Source organism: Indicator indicator, chromosome 28 (genome assembly GCF_027791375.1).
Source record: "Indicator indicator isolate 239-I01 chromosome 28, UM_Iind_1.1, whole genome shotgun sequence".
Classification (NCBI taxonomy): domain Eukaryota; kingdom Metazoa; phylum Chordata; class Aves; order Piciformes; family Indicatoridae; genus Indicator; species Indicator indicator.
The window spans coordinates 8,559,959-8,577,731 of record NC_072037.1 but is presented as its reverse complement, the minus strand read 5'-3'; the positions used below and the strand labels follow the sequence as shown (position 1 = coordinate 8,577,731).

The following is a 17,773-nucleotide window of genomic DNA, read 5'->3' as shown; positions in this document are numbered from 1 at the left end:
GCAGCAGCAGAAGTGTTGGAATCAAGTACCTTTGTCTGCCATCTGGTAAAATACTTCTGTAAATTGTATTTCCGTGCTTAATTTCTGAGCTATGTAAAGCATCAGTCACTTCCCTGTTAATTGCAGAGGAATGGACAAAGAGTTTCCTTACATACAGTTTCTAAGAGTTTCCTGAAATTAATGTCTTTATTCTCTGTCTAGCTTAGCACCTAATTTCGCACCATTTAGGTTGCTTCATGATTTCATGTTGACTTCAATGAGTACAAAGTCAGGCTGTAGATGAGTGTTCGGAAATAAACAGCACTACCTCTTCTCCTCAGCATGATGGCATAATCCTGTTCCAGATTCTTCTCTTCCTGTGAAACTTTGCTATCTTACCCATGAACCACGTAACATATTTAATTATACTTGGCCCTTTCTGGTACCAGTCTGAGAATCTATAATTATAGACTGCTGTACTGTGGGCATCTGTCAGTTTGTTCTGTCATAAGCTAATCTTTGTAGTTGGTGATTAAAGACTAGTTTGAAAGTAATAGCCTCTCTTTTTCCAGTGATAGAAAATTCCTGCTTTGAGCTTATAGATTTGTTGAAGGAGGGAGGATATAATCTGTCCTGGTGAGCATTTGCACATTGCAGTTTGTGTTTACCGTTGTAACTAGGTTAAATTTGTTAACTGCTGCTTTGGTTGGCAGAAGCAGCTGTATGAACGACCTTGTGCCTGAGGGTTGGTGTGTTTGTTGGTTTTGTTTGTTTGTTTTCCATTTGACAAGTCTTTTTTTGTGTCCCAACTCTGTTTCTGGCTCTTAGATTGTGGGGAATGGAAGTGAACAGCAGCTGCAGAGGGAGCTTGAAGACGTGCTGATGGACCCACCCATAGAAGATCAGTCGAGTGACCGGGACCATGGAGAAGACGTTAGAACGGATGGAGATGGGGAAGAACCTGTTGTCCTTGAAGCTTCAGCATCCTCTACCATTAACCCAGTGTCGGTGGCAGGACTTCAGAAACCAGAAATGAGTTTGCCAGTGAAAACACCCCAGGGAGGTTAGAAAAAAAAATGGGGAATGCCTGGTGGTACTTTGTGAGCTAGCTTTTTGTGGGGAAAGGGAGGAGAATTTAGATGCAGGTCTGTCTACCACCTTTGCTACTTTCATTCCATTATAATCACCTAGTGAGGTAGATTCCAGGTTAAGTGATGCAAGCATTAACCTATGCTGAGCTGTCCTCTCTTCTGAAAACACTTGCTGTGTTAGCCTGGAGATGTGTGCAGGAATATTTTACTGGCTTGCCAGGCTGTATAAAGTATTAGTCTGTTCAGCTTGTCTATGCATCTTATTGTAGTAATAAAAATTGGTGCACTCTTACGTTTAAAAGAAGCCCTCTGAGTGAATTGGTTGTAGCTGGGATAGCTAAGTTGCTGTCTGCCATCAGAACTCACTTTCTGGCAGTTTTCTTGTAGTGTTTTGGCCTGACCTGACTGTAGTGTGTAATACGTTTCTTGGTTGCTTTTGCCATTTAGTTACTGATGTGTTAATCTCTGATTATTTACTTATGCCTTGTCTTACTTCTTACGTTCAACTTTTTTGTTACTCCAGACTGTGAGGATTTGAGCCCTTTCACACCGATGACAGATGAGGACAGTGTGGTGTTTAGCAAGCTCACCTACTTAGGCTGTGCCTCTGTGAATGCTCCCCGGAGCGAAGTGGAAGCCCTCAGAATGATGTCCATTTTACGAAGCCAGTGCCAGATTTCTTTAGATGTGACTCTGTCAGTGCCTAATGTCTCTGAAGGGACAGTGAGGTATGATGCTCACTTGGGTATATTCTCTGACTCTGTGGATTTAATCTTATTTATTTTTAGCAAAGAAAATAAGCCTTGGAGAAGACACGAGCAACTTGGGATTTTGTTTACTGGAAAATGTGGGTTTTAAAGAGATCCATAAAAAGTGATGCTTTGAATTTGTTCACCAAAGACATCTTATGCCCAGGGGTCAGCATAAAATACTGTGGTGACACAAGGTGTCCCCAAAGCCATAGTGGGAGTGGTTATTGGGGTACACTTTGGAAATAGCCTGGAAAGTATTCAGTTTGTAGGGCTGGAAAATGGCTGATTACAGGACGCTTACCCAGGGATGAGGCTGTCCATTGCTGCATGTTAGTGTAGCTTTTTGAAGGGTAAGCCCTGAAAGCTGTGGGGAAAATTATTGGTGGGAATGTCTGTTGCGTTGTATGTTTTTATACTGTTGAATTGAAATATAATTGTTCTGGTCAAGCTTTGCAGTAAGTGACAGTCAAATGCAAGCTATGAAATTGATAATGTTTGCAAGTTAATATTTGGCAGAAGGAATTCCTCTACAGGTGCAAGCTTTGGGTTTTATTCCTCTCTCTTTTAACAGACTTTTAGATCCTCAGACAAACACAGAAATAGAAAACTATCCAATCTATAAAATCCTTTTCTGTGTACGAGGGCATGATGGAACCCCTGAAAGTGATTGCTTTGCTTTCACTGAAAGCCACTACAATGCAGAACTCTTCAGGATTCATGTCTTCCGATGTGAAATCCAAGAGGCTGTAAGTTGAATCTTTTTGTCAAATGATAACTATATACATATAAATGTTATTGCAGAAATTAAACCAAAGCATTTCAGGCACTTTAGGAGTAATGTAATTCATCACTTTCAGCTGTTTTCTACCTGAAGTTAAGAACTGAAGCCTCAATTACAAAATAATATGCACATTTAATAGTCTGTCCTTTTAAGAAGTGCAAATAAACAGTTAATTCGATGTTAAAACTGAATTCTGTTTGTCCAGTCGCTTCTCATCTTAGTCTTTAGTGGCAATTCAGGTAGGATTCAGGTGCTGCATTCTGTCTGTCTGTAGCTTTATGACCTTTCCTTGGTGCTGTCTAAATGCAGGTGAGCCGAATACTATACAGCTTTGCCACTGCCTTCCGTCGTTCTGCCAAACAAACTCCACTCTCAGCCATTCCCACCCCGCAGACTCCAGACAGTGATATTTTCACCTTCTCTGTGTCACTGGAAATCAAAGAAGATGATGGAAAAGGTTATTTCAGGTATAGTTCTTTCATTCCTGTGCATTCAGCCTCTGGCTTTATTAGAAAGTGAGTGAGTAGGGAGCATGAGTCTGAAGTGGCCCCTAAATATTCCTTTTGAAAGTTCCCATTCTAGTTCAAATTAATCGCAGACAAAAATGATTTTAAAAATAATTTTGCTGATCCCAGAGTTACTCTCTAGAGAAGTATTCAGCCAATTCTGTTTGCCACAAGACACATTTAATATCTAGTATAGGGCTATTACTGCTTCATCAGCTGAAAGCTTGATGATCAAGATCTCAGACTTGTTCCCACATTTCTATTCCAGAACTAAATAAAGGTGTAGTTGTCCATAATGGGGTTTTTGTCTGCAGAGATCTGGCTCTCTGTGCAACACAGTGTCAGCAAAGAACCATAGTGTCACGAATTTGAGATCAACGAGTGTCTAGAATTTATTTTAATAATGTCATTTAAAGCCCTTCTTTAAATAGTTGTTTATCTGCAGTCATGGGAAAGATGTTGTGTGGAGACAGAAGGTTCAAATACACAAGGACACAAAAACCACTTTGTGTTTTGACTTTGGTCATTAGCTTTGCATTTGTTCCATGAATGGGATGAATTCCATTTAATCTTTCTGAAATATGTTGATCAGAGAGAATTCTCTCGTGAAGTTTGAGAGCAGAATGTAGTAGAACAAATTATATATACTGGACTTTTCTCTCTTTACATGATAGTGCTTTGGTAGTTACTGGAGTTGTATAGTTCAAGCTCAGATCTTCCAGTGCTGCCCAGGAAAGGTAAATCCTTGAATGGCTTTGCCTCTAGATGTTCTGTTATTTTTATCCTAGCGGAAGCTCAGCTTTCTTATTTTCTCCTTTGTGACTGCAGTTTCTAGTTATGTCATGCCCTTCAAGAATGTAAAGAATAAGTCCTTCATCTGTTCCCATTTCCTTGTGATTCTTTAGAACTGATCTCTGCATGAGCTAAAACAGAAAAGGTGGCAAAATTCAAATTCATTGTCAAAGATCATCAATATTAGTTCTCTTTGGTTTTGCTACGATCTGTTTCATTGAAATACTCATTTTTAGTGATCCTCTTTATCAGTATCAAAAAATCTTTCTGAACAAAGCTGGACTCTGTTTTTACCTGATTCTGTTTTAGACTATTTTTACCTGATTCTCTTTTCTAACTGAGTTTTCAGAATTTAATTTTTCCTTTTTTTTTTTTACTCCTGAACCAAGCAGTGATGTAGGATGAGAGCATTAGAGCAGCTTTTCACATTACATCAGTTAATGCTGTTTTCATGTTAAGTCTAATGGTTTCTAAAAAGACTTTTTTTTTTTTAGTTTATGCTAAAAAGTTATTTCTTTTCTGCTTGGCCTATACACAGTGCCCTTAGAGGTTTTATGTCACCATTTATAGTGTTCTGTAATTGCTGAATTGTCTTTATTTCAGTACAGCATGTCTGCCAAATACTCTGACTTAGTGAGCATGTTGGCTTGTAGCCACAGCTTCGGAGATGTTTCTCTTCATGGATTTAGATTAATCTCAATTTTTATTTATTAAATAAATAAATAGATCCCATTAAATAATCCAATATTTATTTAGCACTGCAAAGGATTGCACAAGTGTTGAAACCAAAAAATAATTTATCTGAGGGCCTGAGCCTGGAAGATATTTACTGTTCTTGGGCTTGGATGCAGCAGCAGCCCTGGGGTTCAGGGCAGATGGAAGCGCAGCTGCAGCACACAGCAATATGCTGGGTGAAGGTCAGTCTTACTGGCTTGGTACCACTGTCAGCATAGCACAGCAGTGCAGGTAATGTGAGCCAGACTCGTGTTTGATGCTTACATTGTGACCAGAAGTTGTGCTGCTGTTTCAGTCCTACCTATCTTGAGTATGTCAGCATGGACTGTAGACTGAGCCTCTGCCTTTGTGGATGTTTCTAAAGGTCTTGTGAGCCTCGAAAACAGTTGCAATCAGGATGGTACAGGGCATTTTTTAAAAGCTGTGTACATACTCTACACAGGGAAGAAAAATGGACTTTTGCCTCCAGCTAAGCAGAATCCTACCTGCATTGGGTGTACAGTAGAGGTTTTAATTCAAAGAGCAAGCTTTATCAGTCTGACACTAATCCTTGTGTGACCCTTCATGTGCAGACTCGTACTTACCTGGAAGTTGAGAGAACACTTTCCACATTGACAGTTGCTGATAATGCACTTGATCCTGTCTTGGCTCATCTGACTTCACTTGTCAGCCTGGGTCACTCGCAATGCATTTCTTTCTTGCTGGGGAAATGAGCTCTGATGGCATGTCCTGACTCTAAGAACATGAGTCCACTGTCCTCGCCCTGGAGACAAAACTCCTGCTGACAGTTGGAGGCACTCTGCCATTCTGTGGCCTGGGCAAGCACCTGCTGTCAGAAAACAAATCCGGTTTTGACTGGAGGTGTTAAATTCTGGGTAATACTTCACAATCCATTTTGCAGCTCTTCGGGGTAACTATGCATAGTTTGAAAGTCTGAAATAAAATAAGGATTATTTTTACATCCAAGGGAAAAGTTAACATGTGACTGACTTAAAATCAAAACCCAACAGTCTCAATTTGTCCAGTATTTAGAGTAACTATATTGCTCTGCAGGGAATATTAATGCTAAAACATTAGTGTGTGTGTGTTGGCATTGAAAGGGTAAGCTTAGGTTTTTCCACTGTAGCACGCTCTCCTCTTTGCAGCATTTAGGAGAAGGTGCTCTCTAGAGAAAAAAATAAGGGAAATAATCTAAAAACGGGTGCAGTCTCTTGGCCTGTTGACTTGGTGTGCTCCCCAATAGTCACCTGCTTTGTGAAAGAAAGTGATATGCTGTTTCTTAGAAGTAGCTGCTTAACAGATTAATACTTGGTGTTACCTGGAGAATCAAGACTTAGAAACTCTCTTGAAGTGCTGCTGGAAGTCTTACAACACTAAGCCACAGTATAAAAACACAGTTTTTGTTCTGAAAGTTGTCCTTGGTTTTCACCTAATGATGATAAAATAATGTCACCTTAATTATATTGCCCCTTCTTTCATGTCATTCATACTGATTGATGTGTGCAAGGAAGAAAGGTCTTTAGTGATTTTGGGTAAAAAGCTGGCTTCACCAAGAGTCTGATGATAGGTTTGATACATGCAAGGAATGCAGATAAATGATACTGAGTTTTTTTTCCTTTCATGGTAACTCACAGTGCGGTTCCCAAAGACAAGGACAGGCAATGCTTTAAGCTCCGTCAAGGCATTGATAAGAAGATAGTGATTTACGTCCAGCAGACAACTAATAAAGAACTTGCTATTGAGAGGTAATTCCATGGATTTAAAAAAACCCTCTTTTTCTGTTTGATGTTTTATTTCCTCTGAGGCAGCAGATAAGTAGTTGTTCTATGACCACTCCATCTGTGTGACTTAAGACCACACCTCTCTTGAGTTGTGTAGATCAGATTGGTTTGGTCAGCATGTGGGTGGCAGGGGCACAGTACAGGCACAGTCGCAACTTGCACAGATCTGTGGTGGAATGAGTGGTTGCATGCCTCTAAGTACCCATGTCAAACTCTCTGTGAAAAAAATACTGCTTTTATTTCAGTGGCCAGTTTGCCTTAAATGCTGAGGCTATAATCAGTGTGACTGAGTTACTTCAATTTGCTTTCCTTTCATCTCGCCTAACAATATTGTATGTGTGCTTTGAGTCTGCCACAGTCTGGAATTCTACAACATTGAAGTGTCTGTGTCAGGAAGGGGAGAGCGCAGACTTCAAATCTTTCACTACTGATAAAAGTTTTGTGCTGCTCATACTACAGAGAAAAGATGCAGCTTCTGCCAGCCTGCACAGTCTGAAATGAAGTACAGGACAGTGTGGGAAATGAGAGGCTAAAGTGGAGTGTACTTGTGTGGGCCAAAAGTCTTTGTGAAATGAAACCATAAAGACAGGTCCTTGCACTTCATCTGGAATTTCCTGATTCTTGTCTGTATCAAAGAGTAAATTCTATGCAAATATGTCTCCAAAAGGAGGTGGGGGGGGGGAACAAAGCAACCCAAAAAAAACCAGGGAAGAATGCAGGCCAAGTTGTCCTGCAGGATAGGAAACTCTTGTTAGCAGTGTCTGTTCTACACTGCTCTTGCAAACAAAGATAATTCAACAACTTTCCAGGCTCTTGTAGGCAGGATAAAATCATATAGTAAATATGCTCCTTAAAATATGGTTTGTTGTTTTTAATGTCGACTTGACATGGTTTTGCTTGTTGTGCTTGATGCTGCTTTCAAATGTCACGGTTTGTTGACGTTTGTTTTTGGATACATGGGCTGCTTGTGATGTATGACTGCAAATATTTAGGTAGGGGGTGTTAATGATTTTTTTTATGACTCAAGCTAATTTTTGAAGTTTAATTTTTTTGCCTGGCTTTGCAGATGTTTTGGCCTTCTCCTTAGTCGTGGGAAAGATGTGCGGAGTGGTGACATGCACCTTTTAGATTTGGTAAGGACCTTTTGTTAGCAATATTCAGTGATAAATTTTATTGCAATTTTGCATGATTTCAGGATAGACAGTGAAGACAGTTCTGCACGTTTGTTGATGGGGCTTGATGCTGTAGCTTATGCTATTAAGGGGCAGCTGGGTTGAATCCCTGCCTCTGCTGCAGTTGGAACATGACCTGATGCTTGGTCAATTTAGCAGTTAGTCATGACTGTTCTCAGGGGCCTGCAGTAAGAAACATGGAACTTTACTGTTGGAAAGTGCTGAATGTTAAAGAGCTGTGCTTTGAACACTACAAATGTTTTATAGCATACTTATCACTGTAAAAATTGAGTGACTTAAATACAGCACTGAGATTACTGGGCGCTTTGTTTTATGACTCACCTTTCCATCTGTAAAACAATGATAGAAATCATCTGCCTTCACAACTGTCTTGTGAAAGCAAACTTGTTAGAATTTATGAGGTATCTGCTTGATACAGTAGTGACTGCCCAAAAGGTCCAGGTAATAATGAACCCAAAGACTGCGTGGGAACTCTATTCTCCTTAGAGATAATCTCTGTTACAGGACTGTGTCATGTAGACTTCAGATGGTTGCCTTTCTCCTGGCAGTCTATAGTTGTTTTATGGGGCTGAAACTTAATAATCTAGAGATTTACTGAATTTAAATAAAACTACATAAACTTACCTTGTTTCTAGGAGTCCATGGGTAAAAGTTCTGATGGGAAATCATATGTGATCACTGGGAGCTGGAATCAAAAATCTCCACACTTCCAGTTTGTAAATGAAGAAACACCAAAAGGTATGAACTTTGCCAGATGTTACCCCAGCCAGGGCAAATGCCTTGTATGGTAGGCATCAGGATCAATTCTTTTTTCAGGTGAACCTCACAAAAGACTTTCATAGTATGGGAAATATTCTCAGAAAGTAGCATGCCAGCTATTACATAAAAACCTAAACAAAACAGGAGGCTACCATACAATTCTTGTGTTCAGTATTAATTCCTTGTAGGAATAACTGTATCCCAGTAGGACGCTGCATAGGTGTGGGGACAGGAGGTGCATGCTTTGCACAGCATTAGAGCTTCTTAAGAATCCCTTTGAGAATGGCACTAAATGACTGTTGCAGATTCCTTCTTTGCTTGGTTTCCGTGGTCAGTTCAGATTTCTCTGAATCGAAGTTTTTAATTAGAAAAGAAGGGTATCTGTACAAGTGCTCCCAACTGTAATCTGAAAATAGCTGATGCTGCCTTACTCTCTTGAGTCCTGAAACACATCTGTCATTACTTCTTTTAAGATGTCATCTGAATTATCGTCTTTTCAATCTGTTGTCACAGTTGCATGTCAGAGGTTGGGGAAGTTAATAGGAATTGACTGGGCGAAGTCATAAAGTCAACTGCTGGGTACAGCTGGGTACAGTCTGTTGCTAGATTGAATGCCATCCTACCTAAAGGACACAATTCATCATCTAATACGAGAAAAGATCTCATAGATCAGTGAGTCCTGTTGCCTCCTTTTGGAGTATCATGCTGTAGAGTGAATTTTCTGAGTCTCATAGCTGAGATGGTCTTAAATGCTGCCTTCAATACTGTGGAACTTAAAGCATTGTCAAAGTAATTTCTAAAAACAACTAAAAGATAATTAGAGTAGATGGTGAGAGATCAGCACTGTTGAGTGAAGTATACAGAATTTTTATGATATTTTATGAAGATTTTTCATACCTTTCACTGGAATTGGAAGAAGCAGAATTTTTATTCACTTTAACAAGATCATTTTCTTGGTTTCAAGGCTTAAGCTTTCTTACTCTCTAGTGGATAGTGCATTGTCACCTTATTTTCATGTTTTCAAACCGGGGGGCTTGAGATGATAAATTAGAAAGAAAAATAAATTCATTTTGCAAAAAAGTTTCTTTTGTTCTTTCGTGTTACCGGGAAAATATGGAATATTTTGTTTGAAATATTTCTTTGAATACTCTTGCGTTTTTTTGTTGTTTTTTTTTTTCTCTCTAGATAAAGTATTGTTCATGACTACTGCTGTTGATTTGGTAATAACTGAAGTCCAGGAACCTGTTCGATTCATTTTGGAGACTAAAGTCAGAGTTTGTTCACCCAATGAGAGGTTGTTCTGGCCCTTCAGCAAACGCAGCTCTACTGAAAATTTTTTCCTAAAATTGAAACAGGTAACACTTCAAAATATAAATAAAATCTACAGTTAATTTGGGATTTGGCAAGGTTGTTTCTTAAGTGTACGTATGGTGTGGTCAATTATATTGTCTTGAGACTGAAGAGGTAGGTCTATGGTGTAGTGCTGAATAAGTATGATTGCATTGGAAGCAAATTATAGTTAGTGGTGCCTGTTGGCAGATCAGAGTTTCACTGTGGTTGTTTATCCCTAGAATTGGTAAAATCTTTGCTACTATAACTTTCATATTTCAACATTTTGCGCTTGAACCCAAGGGATTTGATAAATGCTCTTCAATTTTTGAAAAGCTGTCCTTCGTTACGCTAATCATTGCTGGCTATCTAAATTTCCCATAAAAAGCTGGATGTCCTCATTTCAAAGCAAATTTTGATAGCTTTGAGGTTGCAGAGTTTCATAGAAGCTTATGGATTTTCCAGCCAAACCACAGAAATAAAAGAAACAGGATTTATCTGCAAAAATGCTGATTGTTGCCTGCATAACCAGTAAGTCTGTAAAGTTAAGGGCTAAGAGAAAAAAAGGCTTTATTATAATCTTGGTGACATGCTATTTGACATGTCACTGAATTAATTTTATCATACAAATCCAACCTTTTTAATGAGAAAACATCCACCTGGAATTAGGGGGAAAAAATGCACTTTTTGTAAATGTCTGCTTTTGTCCTTGTAGATGGTTGGAATCAGAGATTTCACACAATCTCCAAGTTTGCCCTGGGGGAAAAAAATCCAAGCAATCATAAAAAAAAAAAATCCCTAGAACTTGTTAAAAACTTTTTTTACTGTTTTTTCCAGCTTACTTTTTACTCTATCTACTAAAAAGGAAAGGATCGTTTCTGTCCAGGATATTCCTAATAACGGTAGAAGGCAATAATTTAGTCCCAAAGTAAGGCTGCAAAGTTGAAGGTCCAAGTCACTGAAGAGATCAATGAATAGTTTGGCTTGGAAAGGCCTTTAAAGATCATCTATTTACAACCCCTGCCATGGGCAGAGACACCTCCTACTAGTCCATGTTGCTCAAGGCCCCATCCAACCTACCTTTGAATACTTCATCCACAACTTCTCTGGTCAACCTGTTGCAGTGCCTCACCACTGAGATGCTGTACTTGAAGTATCTGCCATTCTCCTGCTTTAGACATTCTTGTTCTGAAATATTTAAAGAAATGTAAATACATGCAAGCAAATAGCAATGTGCTCTCTCAAGCTTTATTAATTTTGTGTGCAGCCCAAAAAAGCATGGTTGGGGTCTTGATTTCTTGATAGAATATTTATTTGAAGAAGTTTTGAATGAAATAAAAGGCTTCTCCTAGTTCTTTTTTGCGCTCATCTTAAAGCATTAGCAATTAATGGTAATAACAAAGATGAGATTCTTTTTTGTGTTTGTCCTATTTTTAAAGTAAAATATAAATAAACTTTTGGAAACTTTTGGTAAAGTTTTCCTTTAAAATTTAAGGTGGAACAATTCTTCATGGATGAAATCAGTCTTTTGAATTAGGGTATTTTTTTGAGATGTGAAACAGTTAAGACTCTTGGGCTATAAATACTCTACAACCTCCAACAAATGCCTTTTCTGTTTGGCAGTTTAAAGGAAACTTAGCTAATTCTGTATCTTTTGTCTTACCAAATTCACAGCCATTGTGGCTTATCTTAGCTAGTTCCCTTTTTTCCACCAGCACTGTCAGGTTATCCAACTTCCAGTGTTTACTAATGGAAGATTATCAAAATTCGTAGTGGAAGCAACAAATGTAGACTGTCCTGCTTGATAAGTCTGGAAGGGAAACCTGTTTCTATGGAGGCATGATTAGCCTATTAAAAATCCAGCTGCATCGAATTGGCTTATCTTCCTCTGGCAGTGTTTCTGTATTCGGAAATGGTGAAAGCAGAGGGATTTTGTTTGCTCAGATTACATTTAGTGATTTAGTCATTTTTAGTTTTGATGTGTTTCTCTTCATTTTTAATATTCCAGAGGATAAAACTGAGCACTGGGAGCTTAGCGTAGAGTATAATTATGAATCCGATTTCCCTCTTTTCTTCACCTTTGCTTTTCTACTCTATTTTTATCTATTTATGAAAAAAAAAGTTCTAAATCCTTAAACTGTATTAAAATTTTTAGAACCACTTCACAAAGAAGAATCTTCCCTTAAATGAAAAGAAGATACCAAAGCAATGAAAATTAAGGAGAAAACAGAGGCATGTGATAGGCTCTGGGACTCAACAATTTATGTTCCTGGAGCAGTGTATCCACAGATATTACTTGGAAGCATTACTAAAGACATTTACCAGAGTGGGAAAATAAACAATTTTTATTAAAAGTGTCCTTCTGCCACCATCAGCATCCCCAGAAAGTTAAAGATGGAAATTAGACATAATTTTAAGGATTTTACTTTTGAATTTTCCACTAATTTTTAAGTAAAGGCAGAGTTGCTTTTCAAATCTATGCATTTCTGTCCAGTCCATTTATGGCTGAAGAATGAGCTACCTCTGCTTGGCACACTCAAGTAGCTTCTGCTTTACCTGTAACAAACATATATTCATGCCTTTCGGGTGCAGCAGGCTCACAACTTGTTCAAGAGTGTTAGGGACAGAAGCACTTGCAGGCCTTCATGATGCATTCAGTATGCTTCAAGGTCTAAACTTTCCTCACTGTTGAATGTGTCTTCTATTCCAAAAAGGAGAAGTGATTTGGGTATTTGTATAGCTTGTCTCAGTTAAATGAAACTTCTTGTTTCCTAGATAAAGCAAAAGGACAGAAAGAATAACTCGGACACGTTATACGAAGTTGTGTGCCTAGAAAGTGAGTCAGAAAGGGAGAGAAGAAAAACTACAGCAAGTCCCTCTCTTCGCCTGCCCCAGTCTGGGTCACAGGGCTCAATGATTCCTTCTCCTCCAGAGGATGATGAGGAAGAAGGTAAGAAGAGGGTTGAATGCTTTCTGTGCTTTGAAAGGAAGGACACTTGGTAAATAACAATGTTATGAAACATGTCAAATCCTTTGCAGTCAGAATCTGGCCTACTGATTTTTTTAATTTTTTTTTCTTGCTTTAATGCTGTGAGTATTCAATAACCAGTACCCCTGCATTCCTGGATCAGCCTCTCCCTTGTCTGACACTTCTGAAACTATGCTTTTCTCAGCCCAGGCCTCTGAGGCCTCCAGTGTGATATATTTGGAACAATGTGAAAAGAGGCTGCTAAAAATTTGAGATTATCATGTAGCTTCTGCCCCTCCCCGAGCAGCTGTGAACAGATTTGAGTGAAAATGAGAAGCTGGTATTATTTGAAAATACAAGCAAGTAGCAGCCTCTGTAGGGAAGAGGAGAGTATAGACATCTGTAATACATAAAGCTCTACCAGGACCTTTGAAGCTTAAGGCATTTTCAGGATCTTTTTTTCTGTTTTTAAAAAATTCTCTCAAACCAAAATATGGTCTAGTTCTGAGTATATAAACATCTGGCCTTACAGCTCTGAGCTGAAATGTAGGTGACTTGAATTTCTACCCACCCTCCATGTGGCCTTGAGTAATTTGTTTCACTTCTGTGCTTTAATTTCCCTTTCTGGGGGTGGGGCAGGGAGGAGGGGAAGGTTGGCTTGAAAAATTAACTAATTTGTGAAGTGTTACTCATTAGCAGTCTCTAACCACTACACTAAACCACAGCCGTATTCTTTTAAAGACTATATATATTAGTTTACTTGTGCAACTTGTAGCATTGCAAGAGTTTGCTGAAAAGTTCAGATGACAGCTGAGAAAGCATAGGTTTAATGAAAAAGAACGTCTGCAAAACCAGTGTTCACTACTTAATCAGTGAAATGTGGTTTTTGTATACAATACCTGCTCTGAGTGAAAGTATCTGGGAGTACATGGGTATTGGTTTTAAAAAGAGTTACTGTGATTATGTGACTCCTCCCCATTTGTTGCATTTTTGATTGTGTTTCACTCAAAAAGCTGTTTAATTTAAGCCAAGGAAGTTACCAAACCCACTAGCTTTCAAAGCAAAATACTAAATGGTTAAAAGTACAAACCTTGTGGACTGTCATGGATCTGCAACAACTGACAAGTCTGCAGCTGCTCAGCAGAACCACGCTGATTTTTATTGTCTTTTTGCTTTTATAGTGTTGTAGCTTTTCACATAGAGGAAGTTGTGTTCTTTGAGAATTTTTGTAGTCTTCCAAAAGTTTGGGGTAATAATGGAACTGTTTCTGTGGGGAGACACATCTGGAGGTCTGTAGTCCTGCCTTCCCCTCAGTGTGACTCCAGCCAGATAGATTGTTCAAGGCCTTGTCTTGTCTTGTGACTGCCTCCATTGATGTTTCCGTGGCTTCTCTGGGCCCTGGTATCATTTTGATCACTTTCATGGTAATTTCTTTTTCCTGATTTTTAACCTGAATTTCACCTGTTGCTGCTTGTCTCTGCCTCTTGTCACATCACTGTGTACCTCCAAAAGCAAGTCAACTTCTGCCTTCTCTGTGTTGCATGCACATGTACCACCATCCACAAATGAGGAGGGGTTCTTCTTGCCATGCTCCGATGCAGTTAGAAGAGAGACATTTAAATCTATAATAGCTGTTATCTCGTAGCATCTCCTCTGTTCTGTTGGCAGACAACGATGAACCACTCTTAAGTGGTTCTGGAGATGTTTCCAAAGAGTGTGCAGAAAAAATCCTTGAGACATGGGGGGAGCTGCTGTCCAAATGGTAAGTGGCAAAATCACACTCTGAACATTACAATTCTGAATACTCTCATTCTGTTCACTCCTTCTGCTTCGTGTTTTTGTTATTTCCAGAACCCAGTTGAGATGAGATTAGTATGAATTTAGTTCTCTGTCATCCCTACAACACCCCTTATTTTCTGCCTTCATGTTTTCTGATTTCTTCAGAGAGGGTTTTTTTAAGTTATTTTTGGGTGCAGGCTGAAATACTGTATAGAAATTCACTTACACTTGTGTCCTTAGCTGGTTCTCTCTTAAGCTGAGTATTTTACTTCTCTGTAAGTTTCATTAAGCTAAGTGGCATAAAGAAAATTCAGCTCTCTGCCTTTATCTTTCTTTTGCATAGATCACTTCCATTCCCTTTTCTAATTCTGGTGTAGTTCACAGCCAGTTTTCCCTGCGGCTGTCAGATCTTAGTAACTGTAGCTTAAGAATATGGGAAATTTGTACTTGGATAGCAAAGATGCTTTTTCTCCCTTATCTAAAGAAGATGGCTCTAGAGCCTGCTAAGAAGGAAGTACATGAGCTCTTCTGTTTTTTCCCAATGCCAATTTACAAGAACAGTTTCTTGACATCAAGTTGTTAATGCAACACCTGTCCTCTTTTCAGAAAGATCTTTTCTTCATCTTGAAGTGGCCTGAACAGTTCTAAGAAAGTGATGCTGGTTATTGCAAAATTCAGTGTTGGGTTGTTGTGAGTTTTTTGGTTGAGGGGTGGCTTTTCTTGCTGGTCGTTTTTGTTTGTTTGTTTTCTTTCACAAAGGGAGGTGGCAGGCACAACATCAGATTGAGCTCAAATATGCTGCATTTTGACTCTGGCTGTAGTTGTTGCCTTCTGTTTCCTAGTGTTACTGAGGTGCTGCGGGTGTACAGCAAATCAAAGATCTGAACAGAATGTTAGATTAAAGAAGCAAGAGAACAGAGATTAGGATAAATCATGCACTTTAGATGAGAAAAAATACTGATGTGCTTCTTTTTAAATTAAGATTGTAAAACTTTAGCATTATATTTTATTTTCTGCAGTTACTTAGTACTTATTTGAACAAATACTTTTACTTCCAGTTTGGTTTTTGCACTAATACATTGTGCTAATTTGGTAGGAAAGCAGACATCAGAAGTGGACACGTTTGTAAGGGAAAGGCTGTGGTAAAATGATCTATGAGTCCTTTTCCCTCCCTCTCCTAGACTTGTAGAAACATCTTTAACAGATGAGCTCTATGCATCTGCTGCTGTGAGAAAGTTTCTTTCAACTTGAATTATTTTTGTAATTATTCCAAAGGCTCAAAGATAATTAAGCCACCTGACTCCCCTTGAAAATGTTTTGGCAGCTCTAAGAGGATATGAAGTGCTCCTGTGCTAATGCTGGCAACAACTTTAATATGTGTTAAAGGGCTTTCCTTCTTAACGAAAAGCGAGTATTTGGAAGTAATGATCCTTGAGCTTTTAAGCAAGAGGATTGAAAATCATAAAAATTGGAGTTCAGGTAGTTCCATGCTAGCTTTTTGGAATCCTGTAATTAGATTTGTATAGGAATTAAATATGCATTGATATTTTGTAATTTCTAAATAATATTTGGCTCATATTTTGTAACTGCTGAGTCACACAATTTTCTCATTCCAAAAGAGTTCAGAAAAATCTAGTGTGTAGCAGAGGAGTTTTATAGGCCTTTACAAGATCTATAAATATGATCTGTAAGTCTATCGATATGAATGTTTAGAGAAAGCAGAGCAAAGGAGGACATTATGGTGCTAGGTTCTGTGTAATTTGTACTGCTTTAAATGTCCATGTTTCTAGTCTCCAGATTGCTTTGTTGGAGCACTGTAGACTGGAGAAAGGCAACAAGGAGTCCCAGTCTGTGTACCATTATCATCTGTGTCTGCTAGACTGCTAACAAACACTAATGAATACCAGTTTATTGTTAAGAACATATTGCAATTGATACAAGTTCTGGGTTTTGCCTGGTTTTGTCTATCAGTCCTCCTAATCATTTTGCCTAGAAGCCTCTGTCTTTTGGGGTTTTATGTTTAAGCCATGAATGGACTGTTCAGCTTAGCTTTCTGCAACTGCATAAATTATATGTAGGTTTGGTTTTTACAACTTACAGTGCTGTAATTTATGAGCTGTCACTGGTCTCACTTGAAGAAACTGTTTAGATGAGACTAGCTTGTACAGTAGAAGCCTCTAAAACACATGGATAGCCATGTGAGATGTTTTTATAGCTCTATTTGTCTGTCTTCTCACCCTACGTCACCCAAAAGTTTACCTGCCTGCAGTACCTGCTTCTGCAAACCAGGTCTTGTTTCAGTGTAGTTTGAGCTTGGAATCTTACAATGTGGTACCTGTCCTCCAGTTGTAGGTTTTGCTGGACTGTTTTGGTACATTAAGTGTTTTATACATTTATATTATAATTAAATTTAATGAGAATGGAGGTAGTAGTTTGGAAAGTCCAAGTCTGTTGTGTTTTGTTGTTTTTTTTTAAGTAACTTAAATATCAGTTACTCTGGCAACATAAAGTCTTGATATTCCTGTCAATTGACGTGTCTGATGTTACACGTTAGTTGTTGCTCATGCACTCATTTATTTGCATTTGGATGATAGTAACAATGCCTTCACTTATACCCAGGCACCTCAATTTGAGCGTGAGGCCAAAGACATTGTCAGCGTTGGTGAGAAGTGGTGTCCCCGAGGCCCTAAGAGGAGAAGTGTGGCAGTTGCTGGCAGGGTGTCATAACAACGATCATCTGGTGGAGAAGTACCGAATTCTCATCACAAAGGTAGAATCTTTTTTCGTCTTTTCCACCCCCCATATCCTAAGGAATAGAAATACAGAGATGTCCCAAGTGTGTACCTTCTTTCTTAAAAGTTTGTGAGTGTATCTGAGTATAGTGTTTAGTGTATCAGCTAGTGAAGGTAAGTCAGTCCTCCCTCCAACAAAAACAACCCTAACATGCAGTGCTAGTTATAGCATTGTCTCAACTTAGAGTGTTTTCTTTTTAATAGCCCTACTTCAGTTTCACTCAGATGAGTTTAGTGAAAAATCAGTATTCTATTAATTGCTTTCATAATTGACAGAGATTCAACAAGCTCATTTCCTTTGCTTGTTTGTCTTTTCTGAATGAAAGCTGCATTTTGCTCTATTGTCTTAACGTTTATGCTAAAAATCCATTTCTAGTTGAAATTGCAGCCTGTTTCTGATAGAAGAAAAACAGAACACTTTGGGCATTTTTGCACTAGACAGCAGTTTTTAACTTTGCATCTTGAGTGCTGACATCAGTAATGTGGGAAAAGAAAATAAGACTTGTATATGCAGACAGTACTTGGTGCTTCTCGAA

The 17,773-nt window shown here is 38.7% G+C and overlaps 1 protein-coding gene across 1 annotated transcript in view; it reads left to right on the top strand.

Moving 5' to 3' along the window:
• Nucleotides 1-17,773, top strand: part of RABGAP1 (RAB GTPase activating protein 1) — a 63,066-nt gene that overhangs the window by 5,689 nt on the left and 39,604 nt on the right. Inside the window, exons 2-12 of the mRNA XM_054393520.1 lie at nt 808-1,042; nt 1,594-1,798; nt 2,394-2,568; nt 2,913-3,070; nt 6,271-6,381; nt 7,484-7,550; nt 8,246-8,348; nt 9,555-9,724; nt 12,474-12,648; nt 14,335-14,428; nt 17,065-17,215. Coding sequence (XP_054249495.1) covers nt 808-1,042; nt 1,594-1,798; nt 2,394-2,568; nt 2,913-3,070; nt 6,271-6,381; nt 7,484-7,550; nt 8,246-8,348; nt 9,555-9,724; nt 12,474-12,648; nt 14,335-14,428; nt 17,065-17,215 — 1,644 coding nt within the window. The remainder of the gene's footprint in view (nt 1-807; nt 1,043-1,593; nt 1,799-2,393; nt 2,569-2,912; nt 3,071-6,270; nt 6,382-7,483; nt 7,551-8,245; nt 8,349-9,554; nt 9,725-12,473; nt 12,649-14,334; nt 14,429-17,064; nt 17,216-17,773) is intronic.